Source organism: Stegostoma tigrinum, chromosome 6 (assembly GCF_030684315.1).
Source record: "Stegostoma tigrinum isolate sSteTig4 chromosome 6, sSteTig4.hap1, whole genome shotgun sequence".
Taxonomy (NCBI): Eukaryota; Metazoa; Chordata; class Chondrichthyes; order Orectolobiformes; family Stegostomatidae; genus Stegostoma; species Stegostoma tigrinum.
In genome coordinates, this window is record NC_081359.1 from 109,257,492 (window position 1) to 109,277,533 (window position 20,042).

At 43.9% G+C, this 20,042-nt stretch overlaps 1 protein-coding gene across 1 annotated transcript in view; it reads right to left on the minus strand.

Moving 5' to 3' along the window:
- The window catches only part of LOC125453590 (trophoblast glycoprotein-like), a 39,674-nt gene extending 24,127 nt beyond the window's left edge, over nucleotides 1-15,547 (minus strand). Inside the window, exon 1 of the mRNA XM_048533356.2 lies at nucleotides 14,331-15,547. Within this exon, the coding sequence (XP_048389313.1) occupies nucleotides 14,489-15,547 (1,059 nt within the window). The 3' untranslated portion in view covers nucleotides 14,331-14,488. The remainder of the gene's footprint in view (nucleotides 1-14,330) is intronic.
- Nucleotides 15,548-20,042: the final 4,495 nt, after the last annotated feature.

Here is a 20,042-nt window from a genome sequence, read left to right on the forward strand (position 1 = left end):
CACAGCAGCAAGCCCGAATTGAAATCAAAAAGCAAAGATTGTAAACAGAAAGATCGTTTTCCACTAACAACGCAAGTGTTTATTACCCCTTTGAGAAGGTGGTGCTGAGCTGCCTTCTTGAACTGCTGCAGAGCATGTGCTATAGGTAGGTCCACAATGCTATTAGGGAAGGAGTCTCAAGATTTTGACCCAGCGACAGTGAAGGATCGGCGAAAGATTTCCATGTCAGGATGGTAAGTGGGTTGGAGAGGAGCTTACAGATAGTGGTGTTCCCATGTATCTGTTGCTCTTGTCCTTCTAGATGGATTTGGAGACTGAATAAGTTATTTCAGTTCGCTGCTGCTACAGTGCACTGTTTGTCAAGGGGGTGGAAGGTTTAAGATACTGAACAGGATTAATTTTGTATTTTACTTCTGGCTCATTACGAATATAGAAATAGGAGCCGGAGTTGTCCCTTTGGCGCCTCAGATATTTACAGCACACAGGCCATTTGGGCCAATACGTCAGTGCTAGCCAATGAAGTTCTGACTTCATTAATACTATTTTCTAGTTCTTGTTCCATGCTTCCCGAAACTACAGCAACACAAGTGGATATCAGAACACTACTTCAATGGTATGAGAGTTTTCAGTACTTTCAAGCAGTAGCTTTCCACACTCCCATTGCCTTCTGGGTGAAATCAATTCTCCTCGCCTCCCCTCACAGCCTTCTACCTCTCACCTTAAATCTATGCCCCTTTGTTTTTGACCCCTCTACTAATGGAAAAAATCGCCTTCCTATCTACCCTATCTATACCCCTCATGTCACCTCTATCAAGTCCCCTCTAAAGCTTCACTCCTCCAAGGAAAATGCCCAAACCATAATCGATCAGTCCTCATAGCTCAGCTTGGGCAACATCCTAGTAAATCTTCTCTGACCACTCTCCATAGTGCAATCACATCTCTCTTATAATGTAGTGACCAGGCCTACACGCAGTTCTCCAGTTGTGGCCTAACTAGCATTTATATAGCTCCAGCATAACCTCCCTACTCTTCTACTCTATGTCTGGGCTAACAAAGATAAGTATCTCTTAGGCCTTCTTAGTCACTTGATTAACCTGCCCCACTAATGTCAGGGATCTTTACACCAAGGTCACTCTGATTTTTAGCACTTTCCAGGGTTCTACTATTCACGCTGTAATAGTTTTCCTATTAGCTGTCCCTAAGTACATTATCTCAGCAGTTTTCAGGGGAGAATTCCAGTCAGTTCTACTCACTCCATCAATATCCTTCTAAAGTTTACGGCTCTCCTTTTCACTATCTACCACCCTACCAATTTTCATCTCTCCCGTAAAATTCTTCTAGAATCTCTACGGTGCAGGAGGGATTGGCCCAGCAGTTCACACCAACCCTCCAAAGAGCATCCTACTCAGACCCACCTCCCTACAGCCTTGCATTTCTCACGGTTAATCTACCTAACCTGCACATCCCTGGACACTATGGGTGATTTAGAATGGCTAATCTGCATATCTTCAGAGTGTGGGAGGAAGCCCATACAGACACAGGGAGAACATACAAACTCCAGACAAGACAGTCACCCCAGGCTGGATTTGAACCAATACCCCTAGCTCTGTGAGGCAGCAGTGCTAATCACTGGGCCACCATGCCACCTATCTTGATCATATCACTGACATTTATATCCTAAATCTACACCACAAACAGCAAGGGTCCCAGCGCCAAGCCTGAGGAACCCCACAGGAAACAGACTTTCAGACACAGAAATATTCCTTCATCATCAACCTCTGCTTCCTGCCTCTCAGAAAAGTTTGGATCCAATATGCTGCTTTGAATCTCTCAGGCTCTTACCTTGGGACATTATCAAAAGCCTTTCTAAGTCCATGTTAGCCATGCAATCCTCAAGCTTGCTCAGCCATTCATGGCGCTGGCTCGAGGAGCTGATTGGCCTACTCCTGATTCTATATTCCTATGTTTCCAGTCTGTAACTATGTATTTTGGTAGCTTTCATTGTGGGATTGTCTTCAGGAAGAGAAGATTTTTGTCATACTCTTTTGGAAATCGGTGGGATGCGATTTTCCTGTCCCTGGAGGTATCAAGAGAGGTAGAGAGAAGGGGAAGCCATTGGATGGGTTGGGCCTGAAGAAATACTCCACGCCTTCTCACCACTTCAACAACACCTTCCAAATCCATAACAACTTCCATGTAGAAGGTCAAGGGCAGGAGATAAATGGGAACTCCACTCCCTGCAAGTTACTCACCAAGCGTCTCACCATCCTGACTTGGAAATATATTGTTGTTGCTGGGCCAAAGTCCTGATGTTCCCTCTTTTAGAACATTGTGGGTCAAAATACAGCACATGGATGGCAGCAGTTCAAGAAGGCAGCTCACCAGTACCTTCTCAAGGGGCAGCTAGGGATGGGCAAGAAACCCTGGGCCCAGCCAGCAATGCCCATGTCCCATAAATAAAGGAAAGCAAAGGTTCAATGGGTAGTAATTGAATATTGAAGGCTGTAAGTCTAAGACTCCCTTTGGATGCCAATATTTTTCTGAAGCAGCATTGTACAGTCAGAGATGTAATGTTGAATAAGGATGAAACAAAATGAGGTTTGTCCTTTCAGGTAGACTAAAACCAAAATATATTGGGCTCATTGTTTCATTTTATCCCAGTCACCCTTGAGAAGGTGGTAGTGAATGTTCCTGGAAGTGCAGGCTAGGTGGATTAGCGATGGGAAATGCAGGGTTACAGGAGGTAGGGAAGTGGGTCTGAGTGGGATACTGTTTGGAGGTGTGGTATGGACTCGACGGGCCAAATGGCCTGCTTCGACACTGTGGGGAATCTGTAAGAAATTCGTGGGTGAGATGAAAATTGATAGGATGGTTGATAGTGAAAAGGAGAGCCATAAACCTTCGAAGGATGTTAATCGCTTCTATTTGCTGCCTCACCTCTAGCTCGGTCCAACGTATTATGGCTAGGAGGCAGGCTTTCTCAGCGCATGGCAGTTTCTGACAGCCCTTCCTTTTGAGTCACAGGATTGTAAAATGAAGCCTAAATCCTCCTTATGACTCAATTCCCTCCCAAATTTTGTAACAGCAGCAAATCTGTGTCTTCAATCCCTTCACCCAACTCATCGCTGTAGATTGCTCCTGATTGTGGACACAACATGGATCTCTGTGGAGATGGATGCCGGCATGGTAGATGTTTGACTAGCCAGCCTATTGTGTTCTGTTTCCTGTATCCCTTCTTTGCTGAACAGTGGTGTTATATTTGTGATTTTCTAATCCAACAGGACCAATCCAGAATCTAGGGAATTTTGGAAAGTTACAACCAAAGAACCCACTGCCTCCGCAGCCACAGGAGAAGGGTGGGGCACGGAGCAGATGTAAAATTGGGAGAAAGGGCCAATCAGATTCGGAAAGAATGCTGGGACAGTCCAGTGGGTGGAGAAGACATGGGCATGACAAAGCGCATGGAAGTCTGGAAAGCTAGACTGTATCTGTTTTAATGCAAGGAGTTTGACTGGGAAGCATTGATCAGCGCGTGGGAATTTGTTAATTCTGCACTCACCAAGACATGGTTCAAGGAAGGACAGGACTGGTAGCTCAATGGGGAGGCAATGGCCTAGTGGTATTATCACTGGATTGTTAATCCAGAGACCTGAATAATGTTCTGGGGACCCGGGTTTGAATCCTGCCATGGCAGATGGTGGAATTTAAATTGAATAAATATCTGGAATTAAGTTTCTAATGATGAATATGAATCTGTTGCCGAATGTTGGGAAAAATCCATCTGGTTCATTAATGCCCTTTAGGGAAGGAAACTACCATCCTTACCTGCTTTAGCCTAAATGTGACTCCAGAACCACAGCAATGTGGTTGACTCTTAACTGCCCTCGGGGCAATAAATGCTGCCTAGCCAGCCACACTCTCATCCTGGGAATGAATAAAGAGAAACATTGTAGGGTATAGAAGTTTCAGGCTCAATAAGGGGCTAAATAAGCAAGGTGGCGTAATTGTATTATTGAGAAAACCATCACTCTAATAATGAGGGAGGACATCATGGAAGGGTCTTCAAATAAGGTCATCAGGGTAGAGCCCAGAAATAAAAAGGGGTGATTACTTTGTTGGGATTATACTATAGGCCTCCCAATAGTCAGGAGGAGGGATGAGAAGCAGATATGCAGGCAAGTCACAGAATGGTGTAAGAAAAACAGGGTTACAGTTGTAGGGGACTTTTGTCAAAAACAGGGGATGCCCTTCAAAAGTATAGAGAATGTCAGATGTTCCTACAAAGGAAATTAGGGGAGCAAAGAGGAGCCACAAAATGTCTTTGGCTTTTTATAAGTATATTACGTCTAAAAGGATTACCAAGGAAAGCGTGGGACCCAGTGGAGATTAAAGCAGCAGCCTGTGCGTGGAGCCAGTGGATGTGAGTGAGTTCTCAAATGAATACGTGTCATCTGTATTCACAGAGGAGAAAGACATTGTAGCTGAGGTGGAATGGTGAGGTTTTACAGCATGTAAAGGTTAATACATAGAAGGTATTAGATGTTTTAATGGGCATAAAAAATGGATAAATTCCCAGGGGCCCGATGACTTGTATCCCAGGCTGCTACAGGAGACAAAGGAGGGCATTGCTGGGGCCCAGACAAAGTCATTTAATACTTCATCAGCCACAGGTGAAGTGCCAGATGACTGCAAGATAGTTAGTGTGATTTCTTTGTTCAAGGGCAGTAAGGTTATGCCAGGTAATTACAGAACCATTAGTCTGATGCCAGCACTCAGGAAATTATTGGAAAGAAGTCTGAAGGACAGGATTAATCAACATTGGAAAGACAGAGATTGATCAGGGATGGGCAGCATAGATTTGTTTGTGGGACATCCTGTTTGACTAACTAAATTGAGAATTTAAAAGGTAACTAAATATATTGATGAGGGTTGTGCAGTTCATGTGGCTTACATGAACTTGAGTAAGGCCTTTGTCAAGGTACCACATGGAAAGATGGTCCAAAAGGTAAGAGCTTCTAGAAACCAAGGCAATTTGGCCAACTGGAACCAAAATTAGTTTGTAAATAGGAAACAAATAGTGATGGTGGACGGTTGTTATGGAAGTCTGTGACCAGCAGTGGGTTCGTGTATGGTGCCCCTGTTGTTTGCTATGTACATTTTAGATGTGAATGTAGAAGGTATAATTAAATTTGCAGGTGACATGAAAAATGGTAGTGTTCTTGATCATGAAGATGATGGTCTCAGGCTACAGTCTGATATTGATCACTTGGTAAATTAGGCAGAGCAATGACGGATGGAATTTAATCCTGAGGTCAAATAAGAGAAGGATATACGCAATGAATGGTAGATCTCTGGGGAGTACGGAGGAACAAAGAGCCTTGGTATACAAGTTCATAGATCCCAGAAAGTGTCAGCACAGGATACTTGTGAAGCAAGGAAGACTTGTTACAATTTTATAAAACATTGATTGGGTTGTGGATGGAATATTACGCGCAGTTCTGGTCATCACATTATTGGAATGACATGATTGCACTGGGGAGGGTACAGAGGAGATTCACTAGGATGTTGCCCAGGATGAAAAGTCTCAGATATGAGGAGAAACTGGATAGGCTGGGTTTGTGTTCCCTAGGACAGAGGAGGCTGAGGGGGGAATCTGACTGAGGTGTACAATATTATGAGAGGCATAGACAGTGTAGATCGTGAGAACGTCTTCCCCATGGCAGATGGGTCTAACAAAAACAAAGCTGCTGGAAAAGCTCAGCAGGTTTGGCAGCATCCTCAGAAGAAGGGTCACAGGACCCGAAATATTAACTCTGTTTTTTCCCCTTCACAGATGTTGCCAGACCTGCTGAACTTTTCCAGCAACTTTGTTTCGGTTCCTGATTTACAGCATCTGCAGTTCTTTCAGTTTTTATTTCACAGATGTGTCTAAGGTCAGAGGGGCACAAGTTTAAAGTGAGGAATAAGTGATTTCGAGGAGATCTGAGGAAAAGGTTTTTCACCCTGAGGGTGGTAGAAACATGGAGCGTGCTGCCTAAAAGGGTGATGGAGGCAAATAATCTCACAATATTTAAGAAACAATTGGATAAGCATTTAAAATGCCGCATCGGCTATGGACCAAATGCAGATCAATGGCATTAGTGTAGTTTGCTGTTTGTTGGTTGGCATGCACATGGTGGGCCGAAGGGCCTGTTTCAGTGCTGTATTTCTCTATGGCTACCTTAAAGAACGTATGGGACAGGCCCCGTCCCATTAGCTTTTCTATAATTTTGCTTCACTGATGCTGATTATTCAAGCTTCTCCCAACCCTTTGTCTCTGGCTTATTTTTATTGAGAGGCTTTTTATATCTCTGTGAAGACTGATACAAAATACTTGTTCAAAATCTCTGCCATTTGTTTCCTTCCAAATATTAATTTATGAGTCTGACTGTCTAAAATAACTCCACGAAGGCTGGTGTCCCATCACGTTTAATTGTCTGCGCATAGTATTTAAAACTGGTCTGACTACCTCAGAGCCAGCTCTCAGAATCAGCAGAACCCCAACACTCCTATTTATATCTGTCAGCCAGGGCTCCCTGATTAGACCAGGTTAACAGCCCTAATCAGGGAATTCATATTCTATGGGATCCACCTGGTGGACCTCATTACAATCACTAAACTTTCTGCATGCTTGTTGAAGATTTCACTGTCTGGTTTAGATTCCTTGCTAGGTTTCTCTCACGTTGCAACTTTTCTCTTTTTTTAAATTCTTTGCTCTCTTCTTAGATCTTCCCAATTTTCTGGGCTACTTCTAAATTTTCCAGTACCATACAAGATCTTGAATCAGACGGAAAATTGCAAGAGCTGAGGCTCCTCCAGTTCTGCAATTGTCTCCATACCTGTCTTGCTCATAGTCACAACTTCACAGCTATGATCATGGACCAACTCAGAGGCCTAAGCAATATGACAGCCTCCTGGAACAATGTGGGCGGTAACTCTTTCTTCCCTGATGCATCACAGGGTTTAAAGTTCAGAATCTAGCTCATCGACTGTTGAGTCAAAATTTCTTGAGCCACAGACACTGATTACAGATGTGGATCCCTTCAGTGTCCAGCCGGTCCCAGAACCACAGATGCAACACATCAACTGTCTGTTATGATTGTAACAAGGTCAGCCAGCTGGACCTCATAGAATGAGTTCCCTAATTGGGGCTGTTAATCTAGTCCATTCAGGAATCCCAGGCTGACAGATTTAAAAAAGGGGAATGTCAGAGCTATTGCCTCTCTAATAGCTTACTCCAAATGAGGCAGTACTGAGGCCAAAGATTGTTCATATGAAAATAAAAGGAGACTTAGTGACAGGAGAGTGGCCTCTGTGGAGTTGATTCACTGTCATGCATTTTTATTCTTTTTATTTAACAATCAGATTTCAAATGTAAAGATATCACTCCATTGTTGCCTGTAGTTGTATTAAGTCATATGACTTAAGCTATGAATACAATGTAATACTTGTATCTCCCCAGTATCATTTAAATTACTGCTCATATTTATAGGGGCAAAATGTTAAAGGCTTAGCAAACAATCACCTCAGTAATATCTTTCAATATTCAGCTGCTTCTGGAGGCTGCAAAAAGATGTAAAAAGCAATACCTCCTCCTCCCTTGGTGCTAATTCCCCACCTGTACCAAATTCCCAAGTTAGCACTCATTCCTCCAAGGAAACAGTCCTCAGCTCATCCTGTGCTGTCAGATTCTTAATGACCCTGTGCTAAGTGGCTCAGCACAGATCAGCTCATTTCACTTCGGCTTGAAACTGAATTTAGAAGCACCTGGCCAAATGTGGCCTCTCACAACTCGTTAAGTCAATTTGAATGAAGAGATCTTTTCAAATTGAAACAAAACACAAAATACTTACACTGACAGATACGCTGTACAACTCATTTTGCAGCTACTTTTAATATATATAAATTTGATAGTTTGCATTCACACTGGCAATGAAGCTATGCATTTGGTAAAGGCACCTAACAACTAAAGCATTACATGCCTTAAAATCACCTCAGGACCGTCAGTATCTGCAAAGACAAAAAGTTGTTTAACACTTCAAGTATTGACCTCTAATTGGTCACGTTGACTTAACCAGATGTGATTTCTTTGACTCACTGTTAATGGTGAAAAGTCACATATCTCAGAAAGGATTAACACCCAGCAAGATTGCTAAATTGCTTTTGCTTTGGAAGGTGAGGAGATGAATGACAAAACCTTAGATGTTAGGTCATTTGTCAGGCACCACATTCTCTTTCGAGTCACAAGGTTCTGGGATCAAGTCTCACTACGGGGTTTGAGCTGAACAATCTAGGCTGAGCCAACTAGTGCAGTACTGAGGGAGTGCTATGGTGTTAGAGGTGCTGTCTTGTGGATGACACCCCATCTACCAGCTTGGATGGGTACAAATGAACCCGTAGCAAAATTCTGAGGGGATTCTCTCTAGTGTCTGGGGTAATATTTATCCATCAAGTAACATCACAAAAAAAAAGCACATCACCTGGCCATTATGGGATAGGGCTGAAGTTTCGGGCCTAGATCCTTCATCAGAAAAGGGGGATGGGGAGACGATTCTGAAATAAATAGGGAGACAGGGGGAGGCAGGGAGGCGCGGAAAAACTGCTCAATGTCGAGACATGACTGGTATTCGTTGATGTGTGGGTGGAGGGGGACAAAGTGAGCCCCTTGCTGAGGACTGGCTGTTCGTCTTCCATCAGTGGGAGATCTGGGGGGACGGTGAAGATTCGGCAGGGCTCGGTGTGGCTGTCTTCTCTGGGGTAGAGCCAGCTTATTATGAGGTTGTACAGGACATTGGCGAGGCCACTTTTGCAGTACTGTGTACAGTTCTGGTTGCCCTGCTACAGAAAGGCTACTATTAATTTGGAGAGGGTTCTGAAAAGATTTACCAAGATGTTGATGGAAACAAAGGGTTTGAGTTATAAGGAGAGGCCAGACAGGCTGGGACATTCTTCACTGGTGTGTCAGAGGTTGAGAGTTGTACTTATAGAGAGTTATTAAATCATGAGGGGTGTGGATAAGATGATTGGCAAATGCATTTTCCCTAGGGTAGGGTAGTTCAAAACTAAAGGGCATATTTTTAAGGTGACATGAGAGAGATTTAAAAGGGACCTGAGGGGCAACTTTTTCACACAGAGGGTGGTTTGTATATGGAATGAATTGCCTTGAGGAAATGGTAGATGTAGGTACAGTCACAACATTTAAAAGGCATCTGGACTGGGACATGAATAGGTAAGGTTTAGAGGGATATGGGCCAAACACAGGCAAACAGGGCTAGTTCAGTTTGGGAAATCTGGTCGGCATGAATGAGTTGGGCTGAAGGGTCTATTCTTTATGATTCTATGACTCTATAATTGATTCACTGACAATATATACAAACAAAGAACTTCAAAGTCCCAAAAGTATTTGCAGCGACTGAAGTTTTTTTGAAGTCTAGTCAGTATTGTAACACAGGGAAGGTGGCAGTCAATTTGCACTTAGTAAGATCCTACAGTCAGCAGCATGACTGTTCCTAACACTGGTGTTTGAGGGTAAATATTGACCAGGACATCAGGAAATAGCGGATGTGGAATCTTTCACATTCACTTGCTAGTGTTGTCAGGGGCTCAGTTTAATATCTCTTCCAAAGGATGGCATCACCAATAGCACACCCTCAATATTATTTATGTGGCAAAGCAGATCAATGCACCATTGTTCTCACTGCTGACATTACCCTTTTCTACATCAGTGCTCAGGCAAACCTGGGGAAGCAAATATCCCTACCAGCAAACTGAATTCTAAGAGAAAAGTCAAAGAATTCCAAAAAAGATCTGTCTCCTCATGACCCGTCCAACATCTACAAGGCACAAGTCAGGAATATGATGGAATGGTGTGGATCCAACAATGCTCAAGAAGCTTGATACCATCCAGGACAACGTAGCCCGCTTGAAAAGCCCTGCATCCACCACATTCAACATTCATTCCCTCCCTCACTGATGCTCAGTAACAGCAGTGTACCATCTGCAAGGTGAACTGCAGCAACTTCTCAAGACTCTCCTGACAGTGCCTTCCAAATCAATAAACCCATAACTACTTCCGTCTGGAAGGATAAGGGCAGCAGATGCATAGGAACATCACCCCCTGCATGTTCCCTCCTAGCCATTCACCATTCTGACTTGGAAATATACTGTTGTTCCTTCAGCGTCGCTGGATTACACTCCTGGAACTCCCTGCCTAACACCATTGTGGGATCACCTTTACCAAATGCACAGCAATAGTTCAAGAAGGCAGCTCACTACCATCTTCTGCAAGACGATTAGGGAGACTGAACAAATGCTGGCCTGTCCAGGGATGCTAACCTCACATAAATAAGTTTTTAGAAGTTCCCAGCCTTCTCAGAACAGTCAATCCCAACACTGAGAAATCTTCTGGATTTGTGGTATTAAGTTATGCTGTCTAGTTCTTACTACCTAATGTAGAGGGCTTTTCAGCTTCCAAGTGATGCCTCTTCAGATGTCTTGCTACCCAACACTATATCATCCACCCACAAGATTGGTCTGACATCTTCATCTCTGCTCTGGGTGCATCGGCTTGGAATCAGTGCCCAGGGCTTGGCTGTTGGATAAAAACACACAACATTCTGAACTACAGGTAAGAGCATTACATTCTGAGTCCCAGCTGGCACAAAGCAACAAGTGCTCAACTCATTTAGGGTTCACTGATGGAAACTCTGAAGGGTACTGAATGAGTAACCATCTCAAACATTAACCTGCCAATTGCTGACTGACCTCCTCTCAGTTCAGCATTTACTGTTTTCTCTCAGATTTCCAATAACTAACAACTTGTTTCCAAATTTTGGTATGTTTGTTACGCTTGCCATTATTGGTCAATGCATGGAGTGTAGGAGTTGCGAAGTCATGTTGTGGCTGTGCAGGACAGCCGTTGGGTCAATTTTGGAATACGGTGTGCGATTCTGCTCACCCTGCTATAGGAAGGATGTTGCGAAACTGGAAAGTGTTCAGAAAGGTTTACGAGGATGTTGCCAGTGTTTCAGGGTTTGAGCTATAGAGAAAGGCTGAATAAGCTGGGTGCAGTTTCTCTGGAGTGTTGAAGGTTGAGGGATGACCTTAAAGAAGTTTATAAAATCATGAGGGGCATGGACAGGGTAAATAGGCAATTTTTTTTTCATCTGGGTAAGGGAGTCCAAAACTGGAGTTTTGATGGTGAAGAATTTGTCAAATGTGGTCAAGAAAACTGTCTTTATTAATTTGTGGAAGCTTCTACCAGAAAAGGAGAAAAACTAGACTTTCTTTTGGGCAATAAGGCAGGGCAGTTGACTGAAGTAAAAGTGGGGGGACCCTTTAGGTCTAGCGATCATAATTCTATTAGCTTCAAAATGGTTATGGAAAAGGCTGGGCCTTCCATAAAAGTTAAAGTTTTTAATTGGAGTAAGGCAAATTTTAATGGTATGAATAAAGAACTTTAAAAAGCTGATTGGAGTAGACTGTTCACAGGTAAAAAGACATCTGACAAGTGGGAGTCATTCAAGAGTGTGAAGACAAGAACTCAGAGGCATATTGTTCCTGTTGGAGTGAAGGGTAAGGCTGGTAAGATTAAGGGACAATGGATAACAAAGATATTGAGGTTCTAGTCAAGAATAAAAGTACCTTAATTTTGATACAGACAACTTGATTCAATTGAATCTCTTCATCAATATAACGTATGTAGGGGCATTCTTAACAGACAAATCAAATTGGCAAAGAGGGGATATGAGATAGCATTGGCAGATAAGGTTAACGATAATCCAAAGAGATTCTGCAAATACCTTAAGAGCAAGAGGGTAACTTGGAGAGAGGGTTGGGCATCTTAAAGATCAAGGAGGTTGTCTTTGTGTTGAACCCCAGGAGAAGTCAGTTTTACTGTAGAGAAAGAAATGGAGTCTAGAAAATGCAGTGAAATAAACTTTGATGTTTTAAAAGCAATTGACATTACAGAAGAGGAGGTTTGGGAGGTCTTAGAGAATATAACGGAGGATAAATCTCTAGGGCCTGATCTAATGTATCCCAGAACATTGTGGGAAGTAAGCGAGGAAATTGTGAGACCCCTTTTGGAAATATTTCCATTACCTATAACTGCAGATGAGGTGCCAGATGACTGGAGGGTGGCTAAAGTTGTGTCTTTGTTGAAGAAAGATTGTAAGGAGAAACCGGGGATCTATAGACCTATGAGTCTGACTTTGGTTTTGGATAAATTGATGGAAGTGATTATAAAAGATAGGAATTATGGAAATGTAAAGAGGCAAAAATAGAATTGGGATAGTCAGTGTGGTTTTATGCAAGGAAAATTGTGTCTCACAAACTTTATCATGTTTTTGAGGAAGTTACCAAAAAGTTTGATGATGGCAGAGCTGTAGATGTTGTTTATTTGGATTTCAGCAAAGTCTTTGACAAGATTCTACATGTAGGCCATGAGTAAAGTTAGGTCACATGGGATTCAGGGTGAGCTTGCCAATTGAATACATAATTGGCTTAACGGCAGGAGACAGAGAGTAATGGTGGAGGGCTGCTTTTCGGACTGGAGGCCTGTGATCAGCAGTGTTCCACAGGGATCAGTCTTGAGTCCTCTTTTGTTTTTCGTTTATATAAATGATTTGGATGAGAATATAGAAGGCATGGTTAGTAAGTTTGCGAACTACATCAAAATTGGTGGCATGGTAGACAGTGAAGAAGGGTTTCCTAAGATTACAAACGGATCTCGAGCAGGTTGGTCAATGGGTTGAAATATGGCAGATGGAGTTCAATCTGGATAAATTGAGGTATTGTATTTTGGTACAAGAAGCAAGGGTATTAAGGATAGCCCTTGGCTAGCGGTGTAGAACAGAGGAACCTAGCATTCCAGGTACGTAATTCTTTACAGTTTGCATCGCATATAGACAGGGTGGTTAAAAAGGCATTTGGAACGCTGGCCTTTGTTGCTCAGCCCTTTGAGTACAGGAGTTGGGCGTCATGTTGAGGTTGTACAGGACATTGGTGAGGCCTGTTCTGGAATACTGTGTCCAGTTCTGGTTGCCCAGTTACAGGAAAAAAATATTATCAATCTGAACAGGGTTCAGAAAAAATTTACCAGGGCTTTGCTGGGTATGAAAGGTTTGAGTTACAAAGAAAGGCTGGATAGGCTGGGACTTTACTCACCGGAGCTATAGGAGGTTGAGAGGCGACCTGATAGAAGTTTATAAAATAATGAGGAGTATAGATAGAGCTAATGACAGTTGTCTTTTCCCCAGGGTGGGGGAATTTCAAGACACGGGGGCACGACTTTAATGTCAGAAGAGAGAGATTCAAAAAAAGACATAAGTGGCAAAGTTTTTACACAAGAGGGTGGCTCGCGTGTGGAATGAACTTCCTGAGAAAGTAGTCGGTGCAGGTAGAATTACAACATTTAAAGAATATTTGGATAGATGCCTGAACAGGAAAGGGTTGGAGGAATATGGGCCAGGACCAGGCAGGTGGGACTAGTTTAGTTTGGAAAAATGTTCAGCACAGACTCGTTGGGTCGAAGGGTCTGTTTCCATGCTGTACGACTCTATGACTACGGCTCTAGACGGCATAGGTTTAAGGCGAGAGAGGAAAGATTTAAAAGTCAAAAAGGGATTTAAAAAGAAGGGTTTAAGAGGGATATGGGCCAACTGCTGGCTAACGGGACTAGATTTGTTTAGGATATCTGGTCAGCATGGATGAATTGGACTGAAGGGTCTGTTTCCAGGCTGCACAGCTCTATGACTCTATGACTGTGTCTCCTTAGTTGCCATTTCTGAAAACATAGTCCAGCATCTTAGAGTGTTTGTCCTGCGGAGCACAATACAATGAATGGCTTTATTCCAATCATTTACAGTTGACAGCACCAGGAGCAGTACATTTACAGGCTGTGGAGATGTACGGTGCTACTTCCGAAAATAAAGAAAAGACCAGAAGATTTCAGCCCATCGTTATACTGAGCGAAATCCCACATCCTCCAGCGTGTTTAGAGAATGATACGGTGAGCTGAGAAAATTTCCCAGTCTGTTTACAAAATTGTTAATGCAGAGCAAACAGGAGAAACGCTAAAGCATGCGACAACATAGCAACTGGAGGAAGTCTAGAAGGCTTACAATGTTGGTGCGCAGTGAGCTGAGGAATCACACAATAGCAACAACAATGCCTGGGCACTTGTATATAATTGGAGTCAGTTACCATCAACAGGGTAAATTGGACAATCTGGCAAATTTGTTGCACGTATCAATCCAAGTATGACACAGAAGAAATGTACAAAATAATACCTTAGAATACGCAAATCATATGTTGATATTATTTCAATGTAGATTTTCTCTTGGAGATATATTCTGCTGTCAGTTGAAATTCATCTAAGAGAACAGTAAGGGATGCCAGCTACACTTGGTGGTAAAGAATCGCATCAATCCTTCTTCTTGTGGCTAGGCTAGATTACAGCTGTAACACGGGCCAGCCTGGGCTCGGGATCCTGTTCATATCTGTACTGGTAACCTTCCATCTGATCGTGGCAAGCATATCGGAAATTTCTGGCCCATCTCTTTAAGCCTCTCCTGTTCAAGTACAGGACCGTGACAAAGGTGGCCGCGATAAGAGCCAAGACAATCCCAAGGAACACAAAGGAAGCTGCTGTGTCCTCTGGACACACAAGATGTTCAGGTCTGAGTTGGCTGAGGATGCTTCCATTCAAGTTACTGGGGCTGAAGCAAGTGAGCAGCTGCCCATCACTGATCTGGGACGTGTTCCTGAGCCACCAGTACACAGGGCGAAGCTCACAGTCGCACATCCATGGGTTGGAGGACAAGTAAACCTTTAGCTTGTTGTGGCTGTGCCAAAGGGTGATGGTCTGCTTCGTGATACTCTGCAACAGGTTGCTCCTTAGATCCAAGAGCTGCAAGCTGGAGCCGGTGGACATTGCTTCCTCTGAAAGCTTGGTTAGGTAGTTCCCAGCCACATGCAGCTCAGTCAGGTTGGGGAGATTACTAGGATGCAACGCGTTCCACAGCTGATCCTCCACTGATGGCTCAAGAGCAGAGTTCATGCTTAAACTGTGCAGCTGGCAAAGACCAAGGAACGCATCTGTGGCAATGGATGATAAGGTGTTGCCACTTAGGTTCAAGGTCCTGAGGTTGGCTAAGCCTTCAAAGGCAGAGGGCTCGATGCCTTTGATCTGGTTTCCCGGGAGAGAGAGCATTCCCAGATAGAAGAACCCGGATCCATTGCCCTCAAAAGCTGACCTCCTCAGGAGCGAGATGTTGTTGCCGGTGATGAGCAGGCTCTGGGTGCTTGGAGGAATTCCCCACGGGATCTGGGTCAGGTTGGTGTTCTTGCACTCCACCAATGTTGACTCATCCATGCACTTGCACTCTGATGGGCAGGGGCACACCCCAGGCCAGGACACTATAACGCCGAGCACAGCCACAGAGAAGGGCCAGAGAGGCATTCGGATTTGCCTGAGGTAAGTGCTCCACAGCTTCACTCCGCTCATCTTTCAGCAGTTTCAACATGAAAAACAACAAAGGATTTGGCAAACCCCAGTACGCAAGGGAAAAACAAAAACACTTTGCCTGTACAGGGCTCTGTCCCTGAAGAGAAGCAAAGAAAATTTAACCCGAGCTAGGCTGCCTCAGAAAAAGACCAACACCTGCAAAGACCAACTCTACAAAACCGAACCAGCTATTCATTCGGCCTCCTCATTCACTCTCTGACCCTTCTCAGCCAGATCTCTGACTGCTTTTATTCATACACTACACCACTCGACGCAGACAGAGTTCCCTTGAAAAGGGTTCAGATGCTCCCAGCTCCTTTTCCAAGGCTTTGACAGATTTGCTTCTGCAAAGATTTTGCTGTTGTTGATGAATAGATTGCTGCCTGCTTGATGACCCAACTCCACCTCCTTCAAGTCATATATCAGGACGATTAGATTTTCTCCACAATTGATTTATTCACCAGCTTCTCCCCTGATGCACATTCTAAGGATTCATTATTGGCAGCTTTCTGTGAATCCGAGATTGATAACAGACCACTGAGTACTTACAGCGCAGTAACAAGCCATTCAGCCCACTGATCCATGCTGGTACTAATGATAAATATAAGGCACCTCCACCCTACCTTGTCCAACCCCATCAGTATATCCTTCTCTTCTTTGCTTCCTTGTGCACTTTATCTATTTTCTCCTTGATAGTATCGAGACTGATCATTGCAACCCCTCCCTGTGGCAGCGAGTTCCACATTCTCACTGCTCCCTGTGTAAAGAAGCTTTTCCTGAATTCCTGATTGGATTTATTGGCTGCTGTCTTATATTGTCAGATCATTAGTTATATGTTGGCTCAATTCATCATTTCAAATCTGAAGTCAATACATTTAAGTTAACTCAGGGGCATAGATTCTGAAGAAGGGTCACTGGACCTGAAACGTTAATTATGATTTCTCTCTACCACTGCTGCCAGTCCTGCTGAGCTTAATCAGCAAGTTCTGTTTCTGTTTCTGGTTTCCAACATCTATGGTTCTTTTCCTTGATTTTGTGAACCCAGGAACTGTCTTCAGTGAACGGTATCAATATATTCAAGGGGGAAGCTGGATAAACACATGGGGGAGGTGATGTTGCATGAGGGAGGAGTGGCATGACATACTGATAGGGCTGGAAAGAACATAGAACATAGAACAGTACAGCGCAGAACAGGCCCTTCGGCCCTCGATGTTGCACCGACCTGTGAACTAATCTAAGCCCATCCCCCTACACTATCCCATCATCATCCATATGCTTATCCAAGGACTGTAGAGTGTTTTCAGAAAAGATGTGGGGAGGGAGTGGCACAGGGGTAACTCACTGGACCAGAGGTTCAAGTTAAAGCTCTGTAAATAGGCTTGAATCCCAGCACAGCAGAATGTAAATCCGCTAATAGCTCTGGAATTTAAAACCAGTCTCAGTAATGGTAACCATGAAACTTTCACTGTTAGATGTAAAACCACATCTGGTTTATTTTATTCCTTTTTAGCGAAGGAAATCTGATGTCTTGACCTGGTCTAACTTACATGTGAATCCAGACCCATTACAATGTGGTTGACTCTTTAATGCCCTCTGAAGTTGCCTCATCACCAGAAATTAAAATGGCAAAACAACCTTGTTAAACCTGCAAAGTCCTGCTCACTACTGTGTAGGGCTAATGCCAAAATTGGGAGAGCCGTCTCACTCACTAGAGAAGCAACAGCCTGGCATAGCCATACTCACAGAATCATCACCATCAGTACCATCCCTGTTATGTCCTGTTCCACCAGCAGGATAGACCCTGCAGATATGGTGGAACAGTGGTACATAATCAGGAGGGAGTTACCCAGGGAGACCTCAACATTGATGCCAAACCCCAGAAGTCTTATACCTTCAGGTTAAACTTAGGCAAGGAAGCCTCCTACTGATTAGCATGTACTGACAAATCAGTACTCTTCTGTGTTGAACGCTTTGAGGAAACGCTGACGGTGGCAAGGGGACAAAATGTACTCTGGGTGGGGGATTTCAATGCCCATCACCAAAAGTGGCTCGGCAGCAGTGCTGCTGATCGAGCTGGTCGAATCCAAAAGGACATAGCTGCTAGACTGGGTCTGCAGCAGGTGGTGAGGGAATCAACAAGAGGGAAAAACATACTCAACCTCATCCTTACCAATCTGCCAGCTGCAGATGTATCTGTCCATAACAGTGTCAGCAAGAGTGACCACTGTGCAGTCCTTGTGGACACAAAGCCCCACCTTTACATTGAGAATAACCTCCATCGTGTCATGTTGCTCTATCACTGTGTTAAATGAGACAGACATTGAACAGATCTAGCAACACACGCTTTCCTTCACTGTGCTGTGGGCCATCAACAACAGCAGGATCATACTCCAGCACAATCTATAACCTCACGGCCCAGCATATCCCCCACTCAACCATTGCCATCAAGCCAGGGGATCAACCATGGCTCAATGGAGAGTGAAGGCGAAGCACCAGGCTTAGCTGAAAGTAAATTCCAGCCTGATGAAGCTGTAACACAGCGCTAAACAGCGAAAGCAACATGCAACAGGAAGAGCTAAGCAACCCAAATCCAATGGATCAGATCAAAGCTCTGTAGTCCTGCCACATCCAGTCATGAATAGTAGTGGACAATTAAAACAACTCATTGCAGGAGGAAGTTCCACAAATATCCCTATTCTCAAAGATAGAAGAGCTGAAAACAACAGGCCAAAAGATAAGGCTGAAGCATTCACAACAATGCTCAGCTGCAAGTGCCAAGTAGATGATCCATCTCAGTCTCCTCCAGTGCTCCCCAGCATCACAGATGCCAGTCTTCAGCCAAGTCAATTCACTCCAAAGACAGTCATAGAGCAGTACAGCTCTTCAGTCCAACTTGTCCATGCCAACCAGATATCCTAAATTAATCTAGTCCCATTTGCCAGCATTTGGCCTGTATCCCTCTAAACCCCTCCTATTCATATACCCACGCAGAGGCTTTTTAAATGTTGTAATTGTACCAGCCTCCACCACTTCCTCCGGCAGCTCATTCCACACATGCACCACCCTCTGCGTGAAAAAGTTACCCCTTAGGTCCCTTCTAAATCTTTGCCCTCCCACCTTAAACCTATGTCTTCTAGTCTGAACTCCCCCACCCCAGGAAAAGACCTTGGTTATTCATTCCATCCACACCACTCATGATTTTATAAACTTCTATAAGGTCATCCCTCAGTCTCCAACAGTCCAGGGAAAATAGCCCAAGCCTATTCAGCCTCTCCCAATAGCTCAAACCCTCCCACCGCTGGCAATATTCTTGTAAACCTTTTCTGAACTCTGTCAAGTTTCACAGCGTCCTTCCTATAGCAAGGAGACCAGAATTGCACACAGTATTCCAAGTAACCCCCAAAGTCCAGTACAGCCGCATGACCTCAATGCATTGACCAATAAAGGCAAGCATACCAAATCCCTTCTTCACTATCCTATCCACCTGTGACTCAACTTTCAAGGAACTATGAACATGCCCTCCAAGGTGTCTGTGTTTAGCGACACTTCCCAGGACTTTAACATTAAGTGTAGTAGTCTTGCCCTGATTTGCCTTTCCAGAATACATCACCTCACATTTACCTAAATTAAACTCTATCTGCCACACCTCAGCCCATTGGCCCAGCTGATCAAGATCCTTTTATAGTTTGAGGCAACCTTCTTTCGCTCTGCATTACATCTCCAATATTGGTGTCATCTGCACATTTATTAACCGTACCTCCTGTGTTCACATCCAAATCATTTATGTAAATGACAAATAGCAGTGGACCCAGCACTGTTCCCTGTGGCACACCACTGGTCATATGTATCCAGTCTGAAAAGCAACCCTCAATCACTACCCTCTGACTCCTACCTTCGAGCCAGTTCTGCATCCGGATAGCTAGTTCTCTGTGTATTCTGCGTGATCTAGTCTTGCTAACCAGTCTATCCTGCGAAACCTTGTTGAACACTTTACTGAAGTCCATATAGATCATATTCACTGCTCTACCTTCATCAATCCTCTTTGTTACTTCTTCAATAATCTCAATCAAGTTCGCGAGGCACAGCTTCCCACGCACAAAGCCATGTTGACTATCCCTGATCAGTCCTTGCCTTTCCAAATACATGTAAATCCTGTCCCTCAGGATTCCCTCCAACAACCTGCTCACCACCGATGTCAGGCTCACAAGTCTATAGTTCTCTGGCACTTCCTTACCACCTTTCTTAAATATTGGCACCACATTAGCCAACCTCAAGGCTTCTCTACCTCACCTGTGGCTATCGATGATACAAATATCTCAGCAAGGTGCCCAGCAATCACTTCCCTAGCTTCCCACAGAGTTCTAGCATACACACGATCAGGTCCCAGGGATTTATCCACCCTTATGTGTGTTAAGTCATCAAGTGCCTCCTCCTCTGTAATATGGACATTTTTCAAGATGTAGCTATTTATTTCCCCTCCCCGTTCCATATCCTT